This window comes from Narcine bancroftii, chromosome 14, assembly GCF_036971445.1.
Source record: "Narcine bancroftii isolate sNarBan1 chromosome 14, sNarBan1.hap1, whole genome shotgun sequence".
In the NCBI taxonomy this organism is placed as follows: domain Eukaryota; kingdom Metazoa; phylum Chordata; class Chondrichthyes; order Torpediniformes; family Narcinidae; genus Narcine; species Narcine bancroftii.
The window spans coordinates 24,152,286-24,168,853 of NC_091482.1; the positions used below are offsets into that span (position 1 = coordinate 24,152,286).

The following is a 16,568-nucleotide window of genomic DNA, read 5'->3' on the forward strand; positions in this document are numbered from 1 at the left end:
CACATAATTACCACCTTAAGTAATCCCTATGCCATTTCTGCTCTGTGATTAGTAAGGGATTGGTATGTGGGTGGGAAGGGAAGGAAAGATTGAGAATCACTGCTCTCGACCCAATTGTTACTGAAATATTTTGCTTGGGAAAAATTGTCTTTGGCCCATTTCCTTACAAAACAGTGCACATAACGAGTCCCTTAGGTACAATTAAAACAATGGTTTTCAAACTTTTTCTTTTCACCCACATACCACCTTAAGCAATCCCTTGCTGATCACAGAGGACCGATGGCATAGGGAATACTTAGTCATATGTGAGTGGAAAGAAAAAGGTTGAGAACCACTGGCCGACAAGTACAACCACTTGTGCTTTATTCAGATCATTTCAAGATGATGATATTTTACTGACTCCAACTCAAAACCGAATGTTATCCTTTATTTCACTGATGGCCAGACGTGCAATTTTGATTAAATGGAAAGACAACGCTCCACCTACAGACACACAATGGTTCAGTGATATTATGTCTTGTTTAAGTTTAGAAAAAAAAATTAGATATGCTATTAAAGAGTCAAATATTAATTTCCAAAAGACGTGGGGCCCATTTATGGACTATTATCGTAACCTAAAGAATTCGGGTTGTTCTGAAGTGTTGGTGCTGTGCTGTCCATCTCCAGGGTGTTGTCACTTGATTCCTACATGTTGGCTTTTAATCTTGCTAAGTGAATTATAAGGTTTTTTTGGGGGGTCTTTTTTTGAATTTTACTATACCGTTACTGTTCAATTGTTCATAATGTAGACATCAATAAAAGTATTTTAAAAAGAAAAGATTTCTCGTCCACATGGTTTCCTGACGTAATTCTGTAGCCATACTACTTGGGGACGATGGAATAGAAAGATGAGCTGCACATTATTTTGTGACTCTGATGCACTGCTGTTCTGACAGTTATATTTAATAAAAAAGATTAATTCCTCTAACTTACACCCAGTGAGCATCAATTTCCAGCTGCAGTGAACATACAATTATTAACTAAACAATTAAAATGTTGCGGGGGTTAAGATCTTCAAGATTCATGAGCTGCAATGTGCCAGATGGCTTCATCTATCTCTAATTCTCTTGTGAAACACATCCTCGATTCTGTTAATGACTGTTCACCTGCCAACAATCATCAGCTCTTTGTTGCTGGCATCCTTGCGGATTCTCGCCCAGATGTCCATGGTGAAAAGAGTGCTGCTGCTGTTAAAGATGGATGCCAGTGAGCTCATGAGCGCTGCCAACATAACTGCAAGCATCAAACCACGTAGTCCTGATCAGAGACATAGAACAAGCTTATATCAGTCATGCGTCAGGTTAATATACTGCCTGACCGACTCTAGACCAGTGGTTCTCAACCCTTTTTGCCCCCCACTCGTACCACCTAAAGTAATCTCTTACTAAATCTTATGCCTAAGGTGCTCAGTGGTGAGCAAGGGATTACTTAAGGTGGTACGTGAGGGGAAATAAAATTATGAGAACTACTGCCCGAGACCAACTAAATGCTTTTTGAAATGGTCTATCACATCATTTAGTTCATTAAATTGCTACCTATAGACAACAGGAAGATTGAAAGCAGGGATGAGGGTAATTATTTTATTTTATTGCTGATTTAACCCATTTGTACATTACGTTAGGCACTTGCATATCTGTATAAGGGAGCAGCTTACTTTCACCTCTGAATAAAATTTAACTGGTCTTCTGGCAACATCAAAGTCACACCCAATCCAGTAACCCCTCCCAAGACTTCTTCACTAAGGAAAATGAGAGAGATGCTCCAAAGACAAGTCATACACATGCCTAGGCATTCCCTGGCAATGTGGTGCAAGTATATAGCTTATTATTCACATCTTCCTGGACAGGCATGAGTGACTTCAGAGTTGCAGATTTCTGCAATTCTCGGCAAATGTCCCCACTGTTGATCCTGTTATCCGTCAGTGAGGCAGGCGCTTGGGCCAGAACTCCATCCTGAACCAGGAAGTCCGAGAGCCGAGACGGTTTGCCTCAAACCATGATGCCATTCTGATTCAGATGAAAAGCGTGAAAATTGGAAGAGTTTTCAGTGAAGATAATGGAAATTAAAAAATATAAAAATTATGACACCAAGACTGGATTTCAATACTGTATCATAAGGGAAGGGAAGGAGTGAGGTGAGGAGTTCTTTGAGGATTGAAGGAAGACTTTGAGTTGGAATAGCTATTGTTAGTTTAGTTCACGGTGTCACGGATTATTTACCATTGGGCATCAGAGTGACCACCAGCTTTGGGTAGGCAATGTTGGAGCAACCAACTGGAGTGCCGCAGATCTTCTCACATTCCTCTGGCACCACACATGCAACCTCATCTATGGTACAGAGTGGAAACTCATTAGAATAATCTGCATTGGTTTTTCCACACATGACCCATATCCATCCTCGCAATGGATACCATGGAATATTATCCCAAATGTCGATCAATTATGAACATATTCAAAAGATTAAAATTTCTTTAATGGTTAGCATAGCAGTTAACGCAACACTGTTCCAGCGCCAGTGACCAGGACTTGGGTTCGAATCCCGCGCTGTCTGTAAGGAGTTTATTCGTTCTCCCCTTGTCTGCGTGGGTTTCATCCGGGAACTCTGGCTTCCTCCCACCGTTCAAAACAGGTTGTAGGTTAATTGGGTGGCACAGGCTCATGGGTCAAAATGGCCTATTTCTGAGCTGTATGCCTAAATCCAAATCTCAATCTAAATCCTTGTCACAGAAATATTCTTAGGATAGAGAGAACCTTCTGAGCAGTTATCCCATTTCATAGTCATCTGTCTCCTTGGCCAATTATACCCCTTCCTTTCCACCCACATCAGTGGCTAATTAAACTCCTGACACCCAACTCACTACTCAACACCATAACCAACCTCGAAGCCAGTTACCCACCTCATCAACCAGTTTCCCATTGCCCCTCTAGCCATGGCTGATTTGGCTATGGACTCAGCTCCTCTTATTCAAAACACAGAAATGCTGGAGGAACTCAGCAGATCCTGCAGCGTCCATCAGAGCTATATTTCAGGCTGGAGCCCTTCTGCTTCCTCAGGCAGAGAATTCCTTCTCTGCAGTCTTTTGTGTCTCCTGGACTCTTCTTGTTCAGTTCACTTGAATATGTCACCACAAAATGGTGTCTCTACTCCCATCAGTAATGCTTCCTTCTCCCACTGAAGGAGTGTAATTTAGAGTGCTAACCTTGCATCTCAGGAGAAATTTGGAAAGTTAGCAGGGGAACAAGTGGCGAGCTCTTATCTTTTGGCTTCAAGGTTGGAACAAATAGCGATTTGATTAAGAAAGCTTACCTGGGTACAGAATTCGACTGATCATGCCTGGCATGACCATCAGATACATGGGCAACAATTTTATATAACCACACAGAACACATCCAGCCTTCACATGGGTCAGGTTTTTAGCAGCTAAGCAACGTTGGATAATGACCTGGAGGGGACAAACATTTTTTAAAAAGTTATAAATATCTGAAGAAAACAGTTTAAATTTAAACTCTAATTTCCAACTTCTATAACATTTTATTTCTCTTGCTAGTATGTCTCCATTCCTGTCGTTATCAAACAATGTTTTTCCTCCTTTGTTTTCATGCTTTTATACACACCCATCTCATCCTGTCTCATTGCTAATTGCACAATTGTGTTCATCATTCTGTATATCCCAGGGCTTTTATTTTATGACAATTTATTGACAATCTCAGTCACTTCCCCTAATTCCCCTTCCAGTTCACATCAGATCATCTCCTTTTAGATATACCTAGCATCCAATGATTGTTATTGAGACAAGCATACAAGTACCTGAAGGCAAATTATACGTTTAAAATTTAAATTAAAAAATTGCTTTCAGCCCTTGATGAACTACTTTTAAGATTTAGCGATAGTTTTTAAAAAATCTAACATTAAGTTTGGGAACATGATTTTCAACAATTGTTTGCCGAAGATACTTGTGAGTCTATTTTGAAAAATGTTATTATTTTATTGAAACATTCCAATAAACGGATCTAATGGTTGCCTACATTATGTTTATTTCTAGATTGTGTTATTATAAGTAGCTAATGATTTAGTTATGCATATTTACTTATTATTTTCCCCCTTTTGTATGTACCTGTACTTACTTGTATACAAATGAATCATTATGTAATTGTCATTTATTATGTATGTTAAACTCAATAAATATATTTGAAAAAGAAAGGAAAAATGTACATTCATCCTCTTTCTGTGCTAGACATTTAAAGTAGTCTGTAGGGCCCACTATTCCAAAGTTCAATTAGCTAAAATTTACCCCAATATATCCTCTAAATGTGGCAAGTGTACAACTTAGGAAGGTACTTTACATCATATGTTCTGGCTCTGTCCTTTCCTTTATAACTACTGGAAAGAGCTATTTGTTACTCTAGCTTTAATTCTTGATATAAATCTCTCTCCGAGGCCTTTTATTGCTATTTTTGGACTGGGTGGACCAATGGACTTAATTTTGACACCATCTCAATCCCATGTAGTTGCTTTTGCTTCCCTGGTCACTAGAAGACTCATTCTGGTGTGGTGGAAAGATGTTGTCCTTCCCACACATACACAATGGTTACTGGATTTGATGGCATCCCTCTCACTAGAGAAAATGAGGTCTTCATCTACTACGAGTATTACTTTTTTATAATTTTTGGGGTTCTTTTTTCAATTATTTTATCAAAAATCTTTCTTTTCTTCATTTTTTGAACTATTAGTATTGAAATTAGTAGTTAATGCTTGTCTTTGATTGTAATCGCTCAGATAATAGGTTGGGGTTAGAAATTACATTAGTTATAGGTTTTTTTTCCATTTTATCGACAACAAGGATCATACGAATCTTATTTACCGTTGATTACTATCTGGAATTTTAATTTACTTTGATCTGAACTTTATATCATATTATTTTGATATTATTATTTTCTTAAAAACCAATAAAAAGATTGAAAAATAATTTAAATTTAAAAATTATATTTAGACATACAGATCGGTAACAGGCCATTTCTGCCCACGAGCCATGCAACCATTTGCACCCCATTAACTTACACCCCAGTACATTTCAAATGGTGGAGTTCTGGAGAAAACCCACGCAGATATGGGGAGAACGTACAAATTCCTTATAGACAGCATGGGATTCAAACCCTGATTCAGTCCTAATCGCTAGCATTGTAAATGCATTGTGCTAACTGCTACATCAACCATTCAGCTGGTATTGAATGTAAAGTATTCTATTATTCCAGGAAATAACAGTGTACCTGACCCACTGATGGTTCCTGAAGGTTTAAATTCAAGGGATGAAAGGGAGCCTTGCGCATCTATGCTTATGGAGAGTTTTTCAGAGCAAAAAAGTTGTTGAGACCTGGGATCAAAAGTCTTTAATAGTCAGAAAAGCGGCCTACCTGATCACTGCACCAGAACCAAACTCCGATGATGGTGATGCCAAAGATTAACCCTGGCCAGGGTAAGTCACCATTGACTGCATCTCGTAGGAGGTTGAAGGAGTCAGCACGAGGAAGATAGCACTTGTCAGAGATGTTATAGAGAGAAGAATTTAGTGAATCTCGAATGGTCGGCATGGCATCTTTGTATCTGGCAAACAATGCCTGGTAGCCCCCAACTTCGTGGAAGGCTGTGGGAAGGAAAAATGAAATCCATATATAAATCTACAGGACAGAGGCAGCTTAAGATATGAGAAAACATTGCACAGAACATTTAAGTGAGCAGTGCATTGGGAGGTATATTTGACTGTGGATAATTTTAAATGCTGCAAGTAGCCAGGATAACCCACTTCAGAAGTTGTGTTGCAGAGGCCTCAATGCTGAGCACCAGAGCCATGAAGTCACATAATATGGAAAAGGCCCTTCAGCTCAACTTGCTGAAGCTGTCCAAAATGTGCCACCCACACTAGTCTCACCTGCCTGCATTTGGCCCCATATCCCTCTAAACGTATCCTATTCATATAATCTCTCCAATGTTTTCTTAAACATTGCAATAGTATCTGCCTCAACCACCTTCCAATTCCATACAACCACCACCTCTGTGTAAAAAGTTATTCCTCAGATTCATGTTAAATTTTTCCCTCTTCTCTTAAACCTATGTTCCCTATTCAGTAAAGGCCACAGAATGTTGATATACATTGCCTAAAGAGTGGAATGTCAGGCAACGTAGAAGTAATCAAACTTTATAGTGTTATTGTTGCACCTTACCTTGAATTCACTATTCAGGTCTTGTTGCCAAGAATTGGGACACTTAAGCCATGGTATCAAGGGTCAACATCTCCATGGTCAACACAAAACACCGAAAGTGAAGAGATTTGGGATTTTTTTTTAACCTATTAATATGGCATCTAACAGGTAATCTTACAGAGACTAATTGATAAATTTACTGAGAGAATTGAAAAAGTAAACATTATATGTACTGTAAATATAGCGTACCACAGTTACAGAAAGTGATCAGTGTGAAATAAGCTTCCAGATGGTTAGAGTTGGAATAAAATTATATACATCATCTAAAACAAAGAGGTGCTTCCTTTATTTCCACACCCAGGATACAGGGCATGTTCAGAATGACACACAATCATAAACAGAAAATGCACAAGACACTTTTAAGAATGGAAATGTACTCATGGAGCACAACAATAAAAACTCTGCATGTTTGTGTAGCATTAATTGAGTGTGCCTTCTCCTCCCTTGTATCCTCGCCTTCTCTCACAAGAACCAGATGGTCTCATCTGTCTGACCCATATGCTCATACAAGTTCAGATACCTGCCAGGAGGTCACCACAACGAGTCCAAGCTCAAATCCACATCTATTTTCCAGGAGGAAGTCAAGAACTGGTTGACTTTTCTCCTTTGATAACCCAACAATGCTAAGGCCCCAACCGCTCCAATTGTGAGATCACACAGATCCTGGGCCCTTCCTACTCCATGTGGCTCTGTCACTTACAATTAATGCTTGGTGAAGTATTAAGGGAAAGTATGGACATTGTGAAGTCTTTCTTGCATGAAAGGTACAAAGAATTACTCTCTTACAGTATCCCATCAGCACGAAAGCTCCTGCGACAATCACAAAAGTCTGAATTGTGTCCGTGTACATCAATGCAGCCAGGCCCCCTGCAATCAATCAGAATCAGAATCAGATCTTACACAACAACAGGATATTTTCCTCCACTGGTTCCCATTTATCACCCTCAAGCTTTTGAAATGATGATGTATCACAACCAATGGCTCTCCCCAAAAACATCTAGTACTGGGACTCCACTGCCTATGAGATTTTAAATTTATTAAATTTAAAATATAAATTTAGATATACAGTATTGGTAACAGACCCATGAGCCCATGCCACCCAATGGCCTCTGTTCATGAAAAAACTACCTCTTAACGTGAGATTAAGTTGCTCAGTAGAAATCTCTATGATCTTCCCCCATCACTTTCACTTCTCCTCTCTCCCTCCCTCATAAAATGTAATCACCTTTTCTGCATTAGGTCACCAGCTCAGAGAGTTTCAATGAGGGACTTAATCATGTTAGTCATAATACAAGAAGGAGCAAGATGTTAAACGATTGGATGGAGTTTCCTGTTCTACAGTTGGGATAATGGGGATAACAACCCGAGTTGAGAAATTTACTGTTGCCTTGTACAAAAAGAATGATGCTCAGAAGAGAATGCTGGAAATACTCAATGGGGTCAGGGAGCATGTGTGGAGGGAAAACCAGAGTTCACATTTCAAGTTGATGACCTTTCATTGCATTTGGAAAACAATAGAGCTAGAGCAAGGTTTAACTTCCAAAGGAAGGGGGGAAATGAAGCTCCAGGGCGGAATCAAGGGCAGGAGATTCTCAACAATAAAAGGGATTGTGGAATTAGGTGAATGAGGATGTTAAAGTGAATAGCAAAAGATTGGTCCAGAGATCCACGTGAGATATTACCAGAAGTAAACAGAGAAAATGCCACCAATGTGAGATATAAAGAAATCATTGATTATCTGAAATTACAGTGTTAAATCCAGTGCTGTAAATGAACCCTGTGAGAAGACAAAATTTTATTCATTGGGCTTATGTTAGCTTTCTTTGGAGCAGTGTGCGGGCAAAGTTTTCTTTACACTGAGAGAAGAAGGCGTCTAGAATGGGCTGCTAGTGGTGGAAGCAGATACAATACAGTAGGTTTCTGGTTATCCGAGATGCTTGGGACCCGATGTTTTTTGGTTAACCAGCTTTTTCGGATAATCAAGAAATCATTTTAAGTAGCCCAGTGGCATCAGCAGAGCACTTGAATCCACAGTTAAACAACACGAAGGTTTTTAAAACATGAAATGATGTTTAATTCTTACCAAAAAACAATGTGATCTCTGCTTAAATTTAAGAAAATATCTTTTTTTTTCAACTTTCTAAATTTCGGATAATTGAGAACTTCGGCTAAGTGGTTTTTGGATAATTGGAAACGTACTGTAGTAGCATTTAAGGGGCTTCTGGACAGACACATGAATATGAAGGAGGATGAGGGATATCTATCACATGGAAGCAGCAGAGTTTTACTTTAATTTGTACATCATACTGTACGTGGAACAGATGCATGGGCCGAAGGGCCTGTTCCTGTGCAGTGCAGCTCCATGTTCTATGTCAAGGGAGATGAAGACAGCTAGTGAGGAAGCTTGGTGACACACTGAATAGAGGTGGACTGCAAAGTGCTCTCCCTATCTGTCTGTAGAAGATACCACTTTAAAGGCAGCAAATAAATTCTTGGTTTGCACAAAGTTATCAGTTTCCATTTCAAGGTGACATTTGTTCAGCTAACAAAATAATACAACTGTTCAACTCGTGATTCTAGAGTTTGCTTGCATATTTTTGCAGTATAAAGGTCAAACATGGTTTAATACCAGGGCGAAGAATGGTATGATTAATTTGGTGCATTAATTGCATTCCAGAATATTCCATTCAACCCCATAAAAATGTACAGAGTGCAAGTCAAAGGCTCAACAAATAATTACATTAGTGAGGAATTTCAACTGCCCTATCACTTTGCAAAATTCTCTGTGTAAGCTAAAAATTAAGGAAGACCATTATGTCAATGGCCCTGTTTAGTTTGTTAGTTTATTGTCTGGAACAGATGACCATTTTGAAAGACTGCAGCAATTTATCACCTATTTCTTGTGGACTGAAATATTCAAGGAATTTCTTCTGACTGCTGGTGGCATCGATATTGCTGTGCGATTATCATAATGCAAAGAGGTATGGGAGCGCGGACCCAGGAGGGAGACCAAGCCGTACCATGGTTTTCTGCACAACACGCCTCAATTTCAGTGTGTAAAAAAAGTGGATGGGGGGAGGGGTGAATAGACCATGCTGCACATAATAATCCATGATTTTTCTTCTCGATCCACAATGCACAATGTACATTAATGATGTGCCAAGAAAAGCACCCCACTTCTAAATTGTTATCCATACAAGCCATCTGTGAACAACTCACACAGAATGGGGCCTTAATGAGACCTGCAACATTGTTACTGGAATGGGCCCTACCTGACCCGGATCTGATTCACTTCTGGATCCCACCTTATGTATGCTTACTGGACTCTCCCTTGAGACCAAACTCCACCCCCCCCCCAAACGTGAGAGGGATGCTTACTATTCTCACTAAGCTCTTTACTGTTATCCAAGCCCAAAAGACCTACCGATCTGATCCAATCCAAACTAGTGGTATGCCAATACTTCTCCACAAACAACTCCATCAATCTACTTCCTTCATCTGTATCGTCCTCCGCCACCCCTTCCCTTAACTTTTTTTTCTCTGGCTTGGCTTCGCGGACAAAGATTTATGGAGGGGTAAAGTCCACGTCAGCTGCAGGCTCGTTTGTGGCTGACAAGTCCGATGCGGGACAGGCAGACACGGTTGCAGGGGTAAATTGGTGGGTTGGGGTTGGGTGTTGGGTTTTTCCTCCTTTGTCTTTTGACAGTGAGGTGGGCTCTGCGGTCTTCTTCAAAGGAGGTCGCTGCCCGCCGAACTGCGAGGCGCCAAGATGCATGGTTTGAGGCGATAACAGCCCACTGGCGGTGGTCAATGTGACAGGCACCAAGAGCTTTCTTTAGGCAGTCCTTGTACCTCTTCTTTGGTGCACCTCTGTCTCGGTGGCCAGTGGAGAGCTCGCCATATAACACGATCTTGGGAAGGCGATGGTCCTCCATTCTGGAGATGTGACCTACCCAGCGCAGTTTGATCGTCAGCAGCGTGGATTCGATGCTGTCGGCCTCTGCCATCTTGAGTACTTCGATGTTGGAGATGAAGGCGCTCCAATGAATGTTGAGGATGGAGCGGAGACAACACTGGTGGAAGCGTTCTAGCAGCCATAGGTGATGCCGGTAAAGGACCCATGATTCGGAGCCGAACAGGAGTGTGGGTATGACAATGGCTCTGTATACGCTAATCTTTGTGAGGTTTTTCAGTTGGTTGTTTTTCCAGACTCTTTTGTGTAGTCTTCCAAAGGCGCTATTTGCCTTGGCAAGTCTATTGTCTATCTCGTTGTCGATCCTTGCATCCGATGAAATGGTGCAGCCGAGATAGGTAAATTGGTTGACTGTTTTGAGTTTTGTGTGCCCGATGGAGATGTGGGGGGCTGGTAGTCATGGTGGGGAGCTGGCTGATGGAGGACCTCTGTTTTCTTCAGGCTGACTTCCAGGCCCAACATTTTGGCAGTTTCCGCAAAACAGGACGTCAAGCGCTGAAGAGCTGGCTCTGAATGGGCAACTAAAGCGGCATTGTCTGCAAAGAGTAGTTCACGGACAAGTTGCTCTTATGTCTTGGTGTGAGCTTGCAGGCGCCTCAGATTGAAGAGACTGCCATCCGTGTGGTACCGGATGTAAATAGCGTCTTAATTGTTGAGGTCCTTCATGGCTTGTTTCAGCATCATGCTGAAGAAGATTGAAAAGAGGGTTGGTGCGAGAATGCAGCCTTGCTTCACGCCATTGTTAATGGAGAAGGGTTCAGAGAGCTCATTGCTGTATCTGACCCGACCTTGTTGGTTTTCGTGCAGTTGGATAATCATGTTGAGGAACTTTGGGGGGCATCCGAGGCACTCTAGTATTTGCCAAAGCCCTTTCCTACTCACGGTGTCGAAGGCTTTGGTGAGGTCAACAAAGGTGATGTAGAGTCCTTTTTTTTGTTCTCTGCACATGGTTCCCTTAATTACCAATTCCCACCAACTATTGACCTGACTTCAATAACAAATTCGTCAAGTTTATTGTCATCTGATTGTACAAGTACAACCCCACGAAACAGAGTTCTCCAGTCTTAAGTACAAAACACGCAGACATATAACCAGACATAACTCAAATAAAGACAAACAATACATATGCTGGACAAGTACTCATATATGAAAATAAATAAATAAATGTTGCTTCATGAATATGAGAGTCAGCCTTCTCACTGCCCATGGGAAGCTGTTCCTCAGTCTGGTGGTGCTGGCTCTGATACTCCCATATCTCTTTCCTAATTGGAGTTGCTGAAATATGCTATGTGCAGGGTGGAAGGGGTCCTCAATGATTTTGCCCGCCTTCTTCAGACAATGATCCCAGTACATCCTATCAATGTGGGGCAGGTAGACTTCAGTAATCTTCTCTGACATGGTCATGTGGATTGGCCTCTGATCTATTTCTCTGTAGCAATCACATCACACTGTGATGCAGTTGGCCAAGACACGCTTGGTAGAGCTCCTGTAGAAGGTTGTCATAATGGTGGCCAGTAGTCTTGCCCGCTTCAGTCTTCTCAGGAAGTGCAGTCAATGTTTCACATTCCCTGACAAATGAGAAGATGCTGTATGTCCATGATAGTTTACTAGGTAAGTGAACTCTGAGGAATTTGGTGTTCTCCATTCACTCCAGTAGAGTTATTGAAGTGTAGTGAAGGGTGGTCTTTCTTGGTCCTCCTGAAGTCCACAATCATCTCCTTCATCTTGTCCACATTGAGACTCAGGTTGTTACTCTTGCGCCATATCATGAGATTTTCCACCTCTTCTCTGCATTCCAATAAACAAATTCCTCTCTTGACATTCTCTCTCCTATCCCCAATCCAGATTATCTAAGACTGACAATCCTCCAATGACAATCTCCTAAGGATCCTTCACCCTCCCCAACCAACAATCTCATCCTATAGGACACAGGCAACTGATGATCCATAAAATTCCTACTGACTATCTTCCTGACTGACCTCTTTACTAATGACAACCACTTCATCAGTTCTGGCCTTGAGCACCCATTGATTCGCCTTGTCTAACCATTTTGAAACTGAATATTCCTAATCCTTTGGCCTGTCTCTTAAGGCCGCTAGACCCCTACCAGAAACATTGACTGGCAATTTCTCTCCACGGATGCTGCCTGACCTGCTAATCCCCCAATGTCCGTCCAGCTTCCCTCTTTGTTCAGTCACGATTTCAGCATCTGCAGTAACAATTCCCTTAAAATTGCCTGACCTCTAAGGATGTGTAAGAACATTTTTCCCTGTGCAGTTCTACATCATGTCTTGGGGTCAGCAGCGCATCTTGTCAATGTTTGAGCAAAGATTCCTATTTACCAGAATTATTGCTCCCTTAAACAGAAGGAATAAGCCTCCTACATTAAACCTGAAAGTAGCTCGTAAGCTTCATTTGGTTGGCAGAACTCAAGAAGCTCTCTGCAAGATAGTGAATCTTAATTAGGCTTAAAATAATAAAGGCTTGTAAGAATCTGCTTTGCATGTGTGTTTTGCCCTTTAATTCTCTTGGCATCATTGGAGTTAGAGAGAATCCCAAAACTGAAACAGTAACTGTTCCTCTTTCCACAGATGCTGCCTGATCTGTTGAGTGTTTCCAGCATTTTCTGCAATCTACAGGTTTACCTGTATCACCTTCTTCAATGATCTTGATGAATCAACCACTTTCCAAATTGAAGATGCAACTCCAATGCAAATTCACATTATATTGTGAAATCTGATTTAAAAAAGCCATTTTAAAATTTGAAGTGATGCTACTGGAAAAAAAAATCACAATAATTCAGGAATGGGAGAAAAGGCTGACTGATGAGTCTTGCTGCGCCAACAGCGCAGGGGTTTCAGGCCTGACGAAAAATGGACAACTGTGAACTCGAGATACTGATTCGGTCATTTGGTGGTGGATGGGGCTGTTGGGTAAGGGGACTCAGGGTGGTGAGGAACAAACAAGTTGAAATTGATTCTATCTCCGTCAGACAGCAACACGTATGCGACATTCTAGCACAAAATTACTGAATGAAGATCAAAAGCTGTAAATCAGGTTCTTCTCCCCTCTCATCCCAGAGGCACGGAGATCAGTTTTAGTGCCATTCGCGCTGTGACCACTTCACTGAATACAGACCAGGGGTGGATTGGAGGATTCCTGCATCGTGCAGTTCATTGTTTCAGTGAATGAGAACATTTTGGCTAGTATGGAAACTGAGACGGTCCTATTTTTCTGGCCCATTATTCAACTCGGTAGGATTAATTGATTCATCTCAAACTAGAGACAGGAGCTGGTTTGTTCAGACTGTCTATTGTTGTCTTGCACTTGCCCTGAAGGCTTAGCCTGCAGAAAGCTTCATGTAAACTTAATATTCACTTGGCTGATCTTCATTGCCTACCTGTAACAGTGTATATACAGGTAATGATCAGTAGAGCAATTACTGCAACATAGATATTCCATCCCAGAGCTTGTTGGATGAAAACAGCTCCAGAGAACATGTCCACCTGCGCGGAAAACAGACAAATCTATCAGCAGTAGTAAATACATATCAGGAATATTCCCATAAGGATCCTTGAAGAGGAGGGCAGGGGTCTACAAACTCTTTCGATACCAAAGTTTGACTAGCAGCCACCCTTAAAAGGAAGTGTTCTCCATCAGAACAACAACTTTAAAAAAAATAAGAACAACATCTATGTTCCACGCTAGTGGGTTAAAACTCAATGGCTTTGAACATAGAATCTTCCCCCATTTTGATCTAGTTCCATTGTCAACCTGCTCCTGCATCTTCTTTTCTCTCAAAATCCCACCTTCCCCGCTAATGCTTGCAATCTCCCCTCCCCATCCGCCTCAAAAAAAGGGGTCCTGACCACAGCGTTAATGGCCCATTTGCCTCCTTGGATCCTGCGTGGCAAACTGAATTCTTCCAACTTCTGATCACTTACTCAAGCATCGGCATTTCTCCTTTATTTTTTAAACGAGCAGGAGTCCTTTTGGGGACCCTGGCTGAACGCCACGACTGCAGGAGGAGATACTTACCGACACCTTGGTAAATATGTAAAGGAAGAGAGAGATGAGAGAGAGGTAGAGTCTAATACGGTTTCCTCCAAATCTCTTCATGAGGTACTGAGGCATGGTGATGACCTGTGAAAAGGAACAAGTAGAATTCTCAAATAATGACCAAGCATCTACAAATAGTTACTGAATCTAAAAGGCCAATCTGGGGATCTGCAGGAAAATAATAATAATAAGGAACAAGGTGTCATATTTAACTTTCTGATATACAAGGGACAATGAGAATCGAAGTCACTAGGAATTAAAAATCAGGAAAATTGCAAAAAATAGTCTTAAATCGCTTTTGCTCACTTGAAATAAAATCAACATTACCCTCAACAATTCTTTCACCTTGGACCAGATTAGAGCTAGAAAAAATAGGGGAGAAGGTACCTGAACATATACTATATAAGTGGGATGAAAAGATGGTGCAACATGGGAATTCACCAGTACTACACCATCTGCTCAACATTTGGAAGAAGATTCACGTAGAAAGGAAAAAAACAAATTATCAACTACCAAAATTAATATTGTCGCAAAATCAACTAATCCCCTTCACAATAGATAACCTTTCCCATAGAGAATGGGAGAGAAAGGGGATCAAAGGAATAGAAAATTGTTTTTTGGGAAATAAATTATTATCTTTTGAACAAATTAAGTGCAAATATGGTATAACTCACAGTACAATGTTTGCATACCACCAACTGAAAATCTACTTAAAGGACAAATTGGGAAGCAGGCTGAGGTTACCAGAAGGAAGCAATTTTGAATATGTGATTACAGACATAATGATAATTCAAAGATTTATAACAAACATGTACATCAAACTGCAAGAGAAAGAGAACGAGGAAATAAGTTGTAAACCCAAACAAAAGTGGGAACAAGATCTAAACATAAAGATAAAGAATGAAACATGGGAAAAGCTATGCTCCGAAACTATGAGAAATACAATAAACATGAGGTTACGCATGATACAATATAATTGGTTACACAGGCTATACACCACACTCCAAAAGTTAAATAAATGGGACCCAACAGTATCAGACAGATGTTTTTGCTGTAAGAAGGAAACGGGAGCAATAGTACATGCAATTTGGGTATTGAGAAAGTGGAAAAGTTTTGGGAAGATCTAAATCAGGTATTAAAAAAATCACAAAAAGCAACATATCAAAAAATCCAGAGATCTTTCTTCTAAATAATATAAAAAGTAAAGAACTTGGACTCGATTTGGATGGAGCACAAAAAAGATTTATTATGATAGCCCTAGTGGTAGCAAAAAAATGTATAATGTCAACATGGAAATCAGAAGATAGCCTGAGAATACAGCAATGGTACATAGAAATGAATAAATGCATTCCATTGGAAAAAATAACATATAATTTAAGAAATAACATCATAGTATTCGAACAAATTTGGGAAACCGTACATGGAACACAACAGAGAAGTCCTACCGCGGACCTCCACCACCTAAAATGACAGAATGAGAAGAAGACAAAATGAACTGACCCAGTGTGTAAAAGTAGATGACACAATTTTCCTGTTTATTTTCATTGTGTGATGACATTGTTTTAATGGGTTTAATGTATCATATATCTTGAACGTTGAGTGGGTAGAGATGGGGGTGGGAAGGAGGGAGGGAAGGGAGGGGGAGAAAATGACACTGTGTATATTCATGATGGAAAGGTTTATATGTATTTTTGTTAATATGGTACATAGTGTGAAAAATAAAAAATTTAAAAAAAAAATTCTTTCACCAATATCCAATACAACTTCGGACCCTGGGTGGTGAGGGAAGCAATATTGTCCTCCCATCTCTGAGATCTCGTTTGAATCTGTCTTCAGGAGAAAGGACATCGTCCCATTTTGCATGCCTCCATGGATTATTAATTAGCCACATGCAACAAATGCTCATTTGAAATGGAGTCTTATACTTACCCCAGCTGTCAGGTAAACTGGAACAAAGAGCCAACCCAGAAGTAAGACAATAAATAGGGCCTGTGAGAAGCAAAACACAATGTTAAATATGACCGATCGATTCACCATTGGTTAACTGAAAAACTAAAGAAAAGGGGTGCAGAATATAAGACATCTCCAAAGTTGGGATGAGCATGAGGGATTTTAAATTTAATTTTTTTAAAAATTTAGACATGCAGTGTGGTAACAGGCCATCCAATTTACACCCAATTAACCTAACACCCCTGGTACATTTCAAACGGTGGGAGGAAACCGGAGGCCCAAGGGAAAAC

General features: G+C 40.5%; 1 protein-coding gene across 2 annotated transcripts in view; it reads right to left on the bottom strand.

Annotated features, from left to right (window-relative positions):
* slc5a2 (solute carrier family 5 member 2) overlaps window positions 1-16,568 on the bottom strand; it is a 49,630-nt gene that overhangs the window by 18,343 nt on the left and 14,719 nt on the right. For both annotated transcript variants that reach the window (XM_069911439.1, XM_069911438.1), the window contains exons 5-12: window positions 16,258-16,317; window positions 14,308-14,412; window positions 13,670-13,775; window positions 7,083-7,163; window positions 5,451-5,680; window positions 3,346-3,481; window positions 2,259-2,366; window positions 1,146-1,296 (exon numbers count right to left, since the gene is read on the bottom strand). In XM_069911439.1, the coding sequence (XP_069767540.1) occupies window positions 1,146-1,296; window positions 2,259-2,366; window positions 3,346-3,481; window positions 5,451-5,680; window positions 7,083-7,163; window positions 13,670-13,775; window positions 14,308-14,412; window positions 16,258-16,317 (977 nt within the window). The remainder of the gene's footprint in view (window positions 1-1,145; window positions 1,297-2,258; window positions 2,367-3,345; window positions 3,482-5,450; window positions 5,681-7,082; window positions 7,164-13,669; window positions 13,776-14,307; window positions 14,413-16,257; window positions 16,318-16,568) is intronic.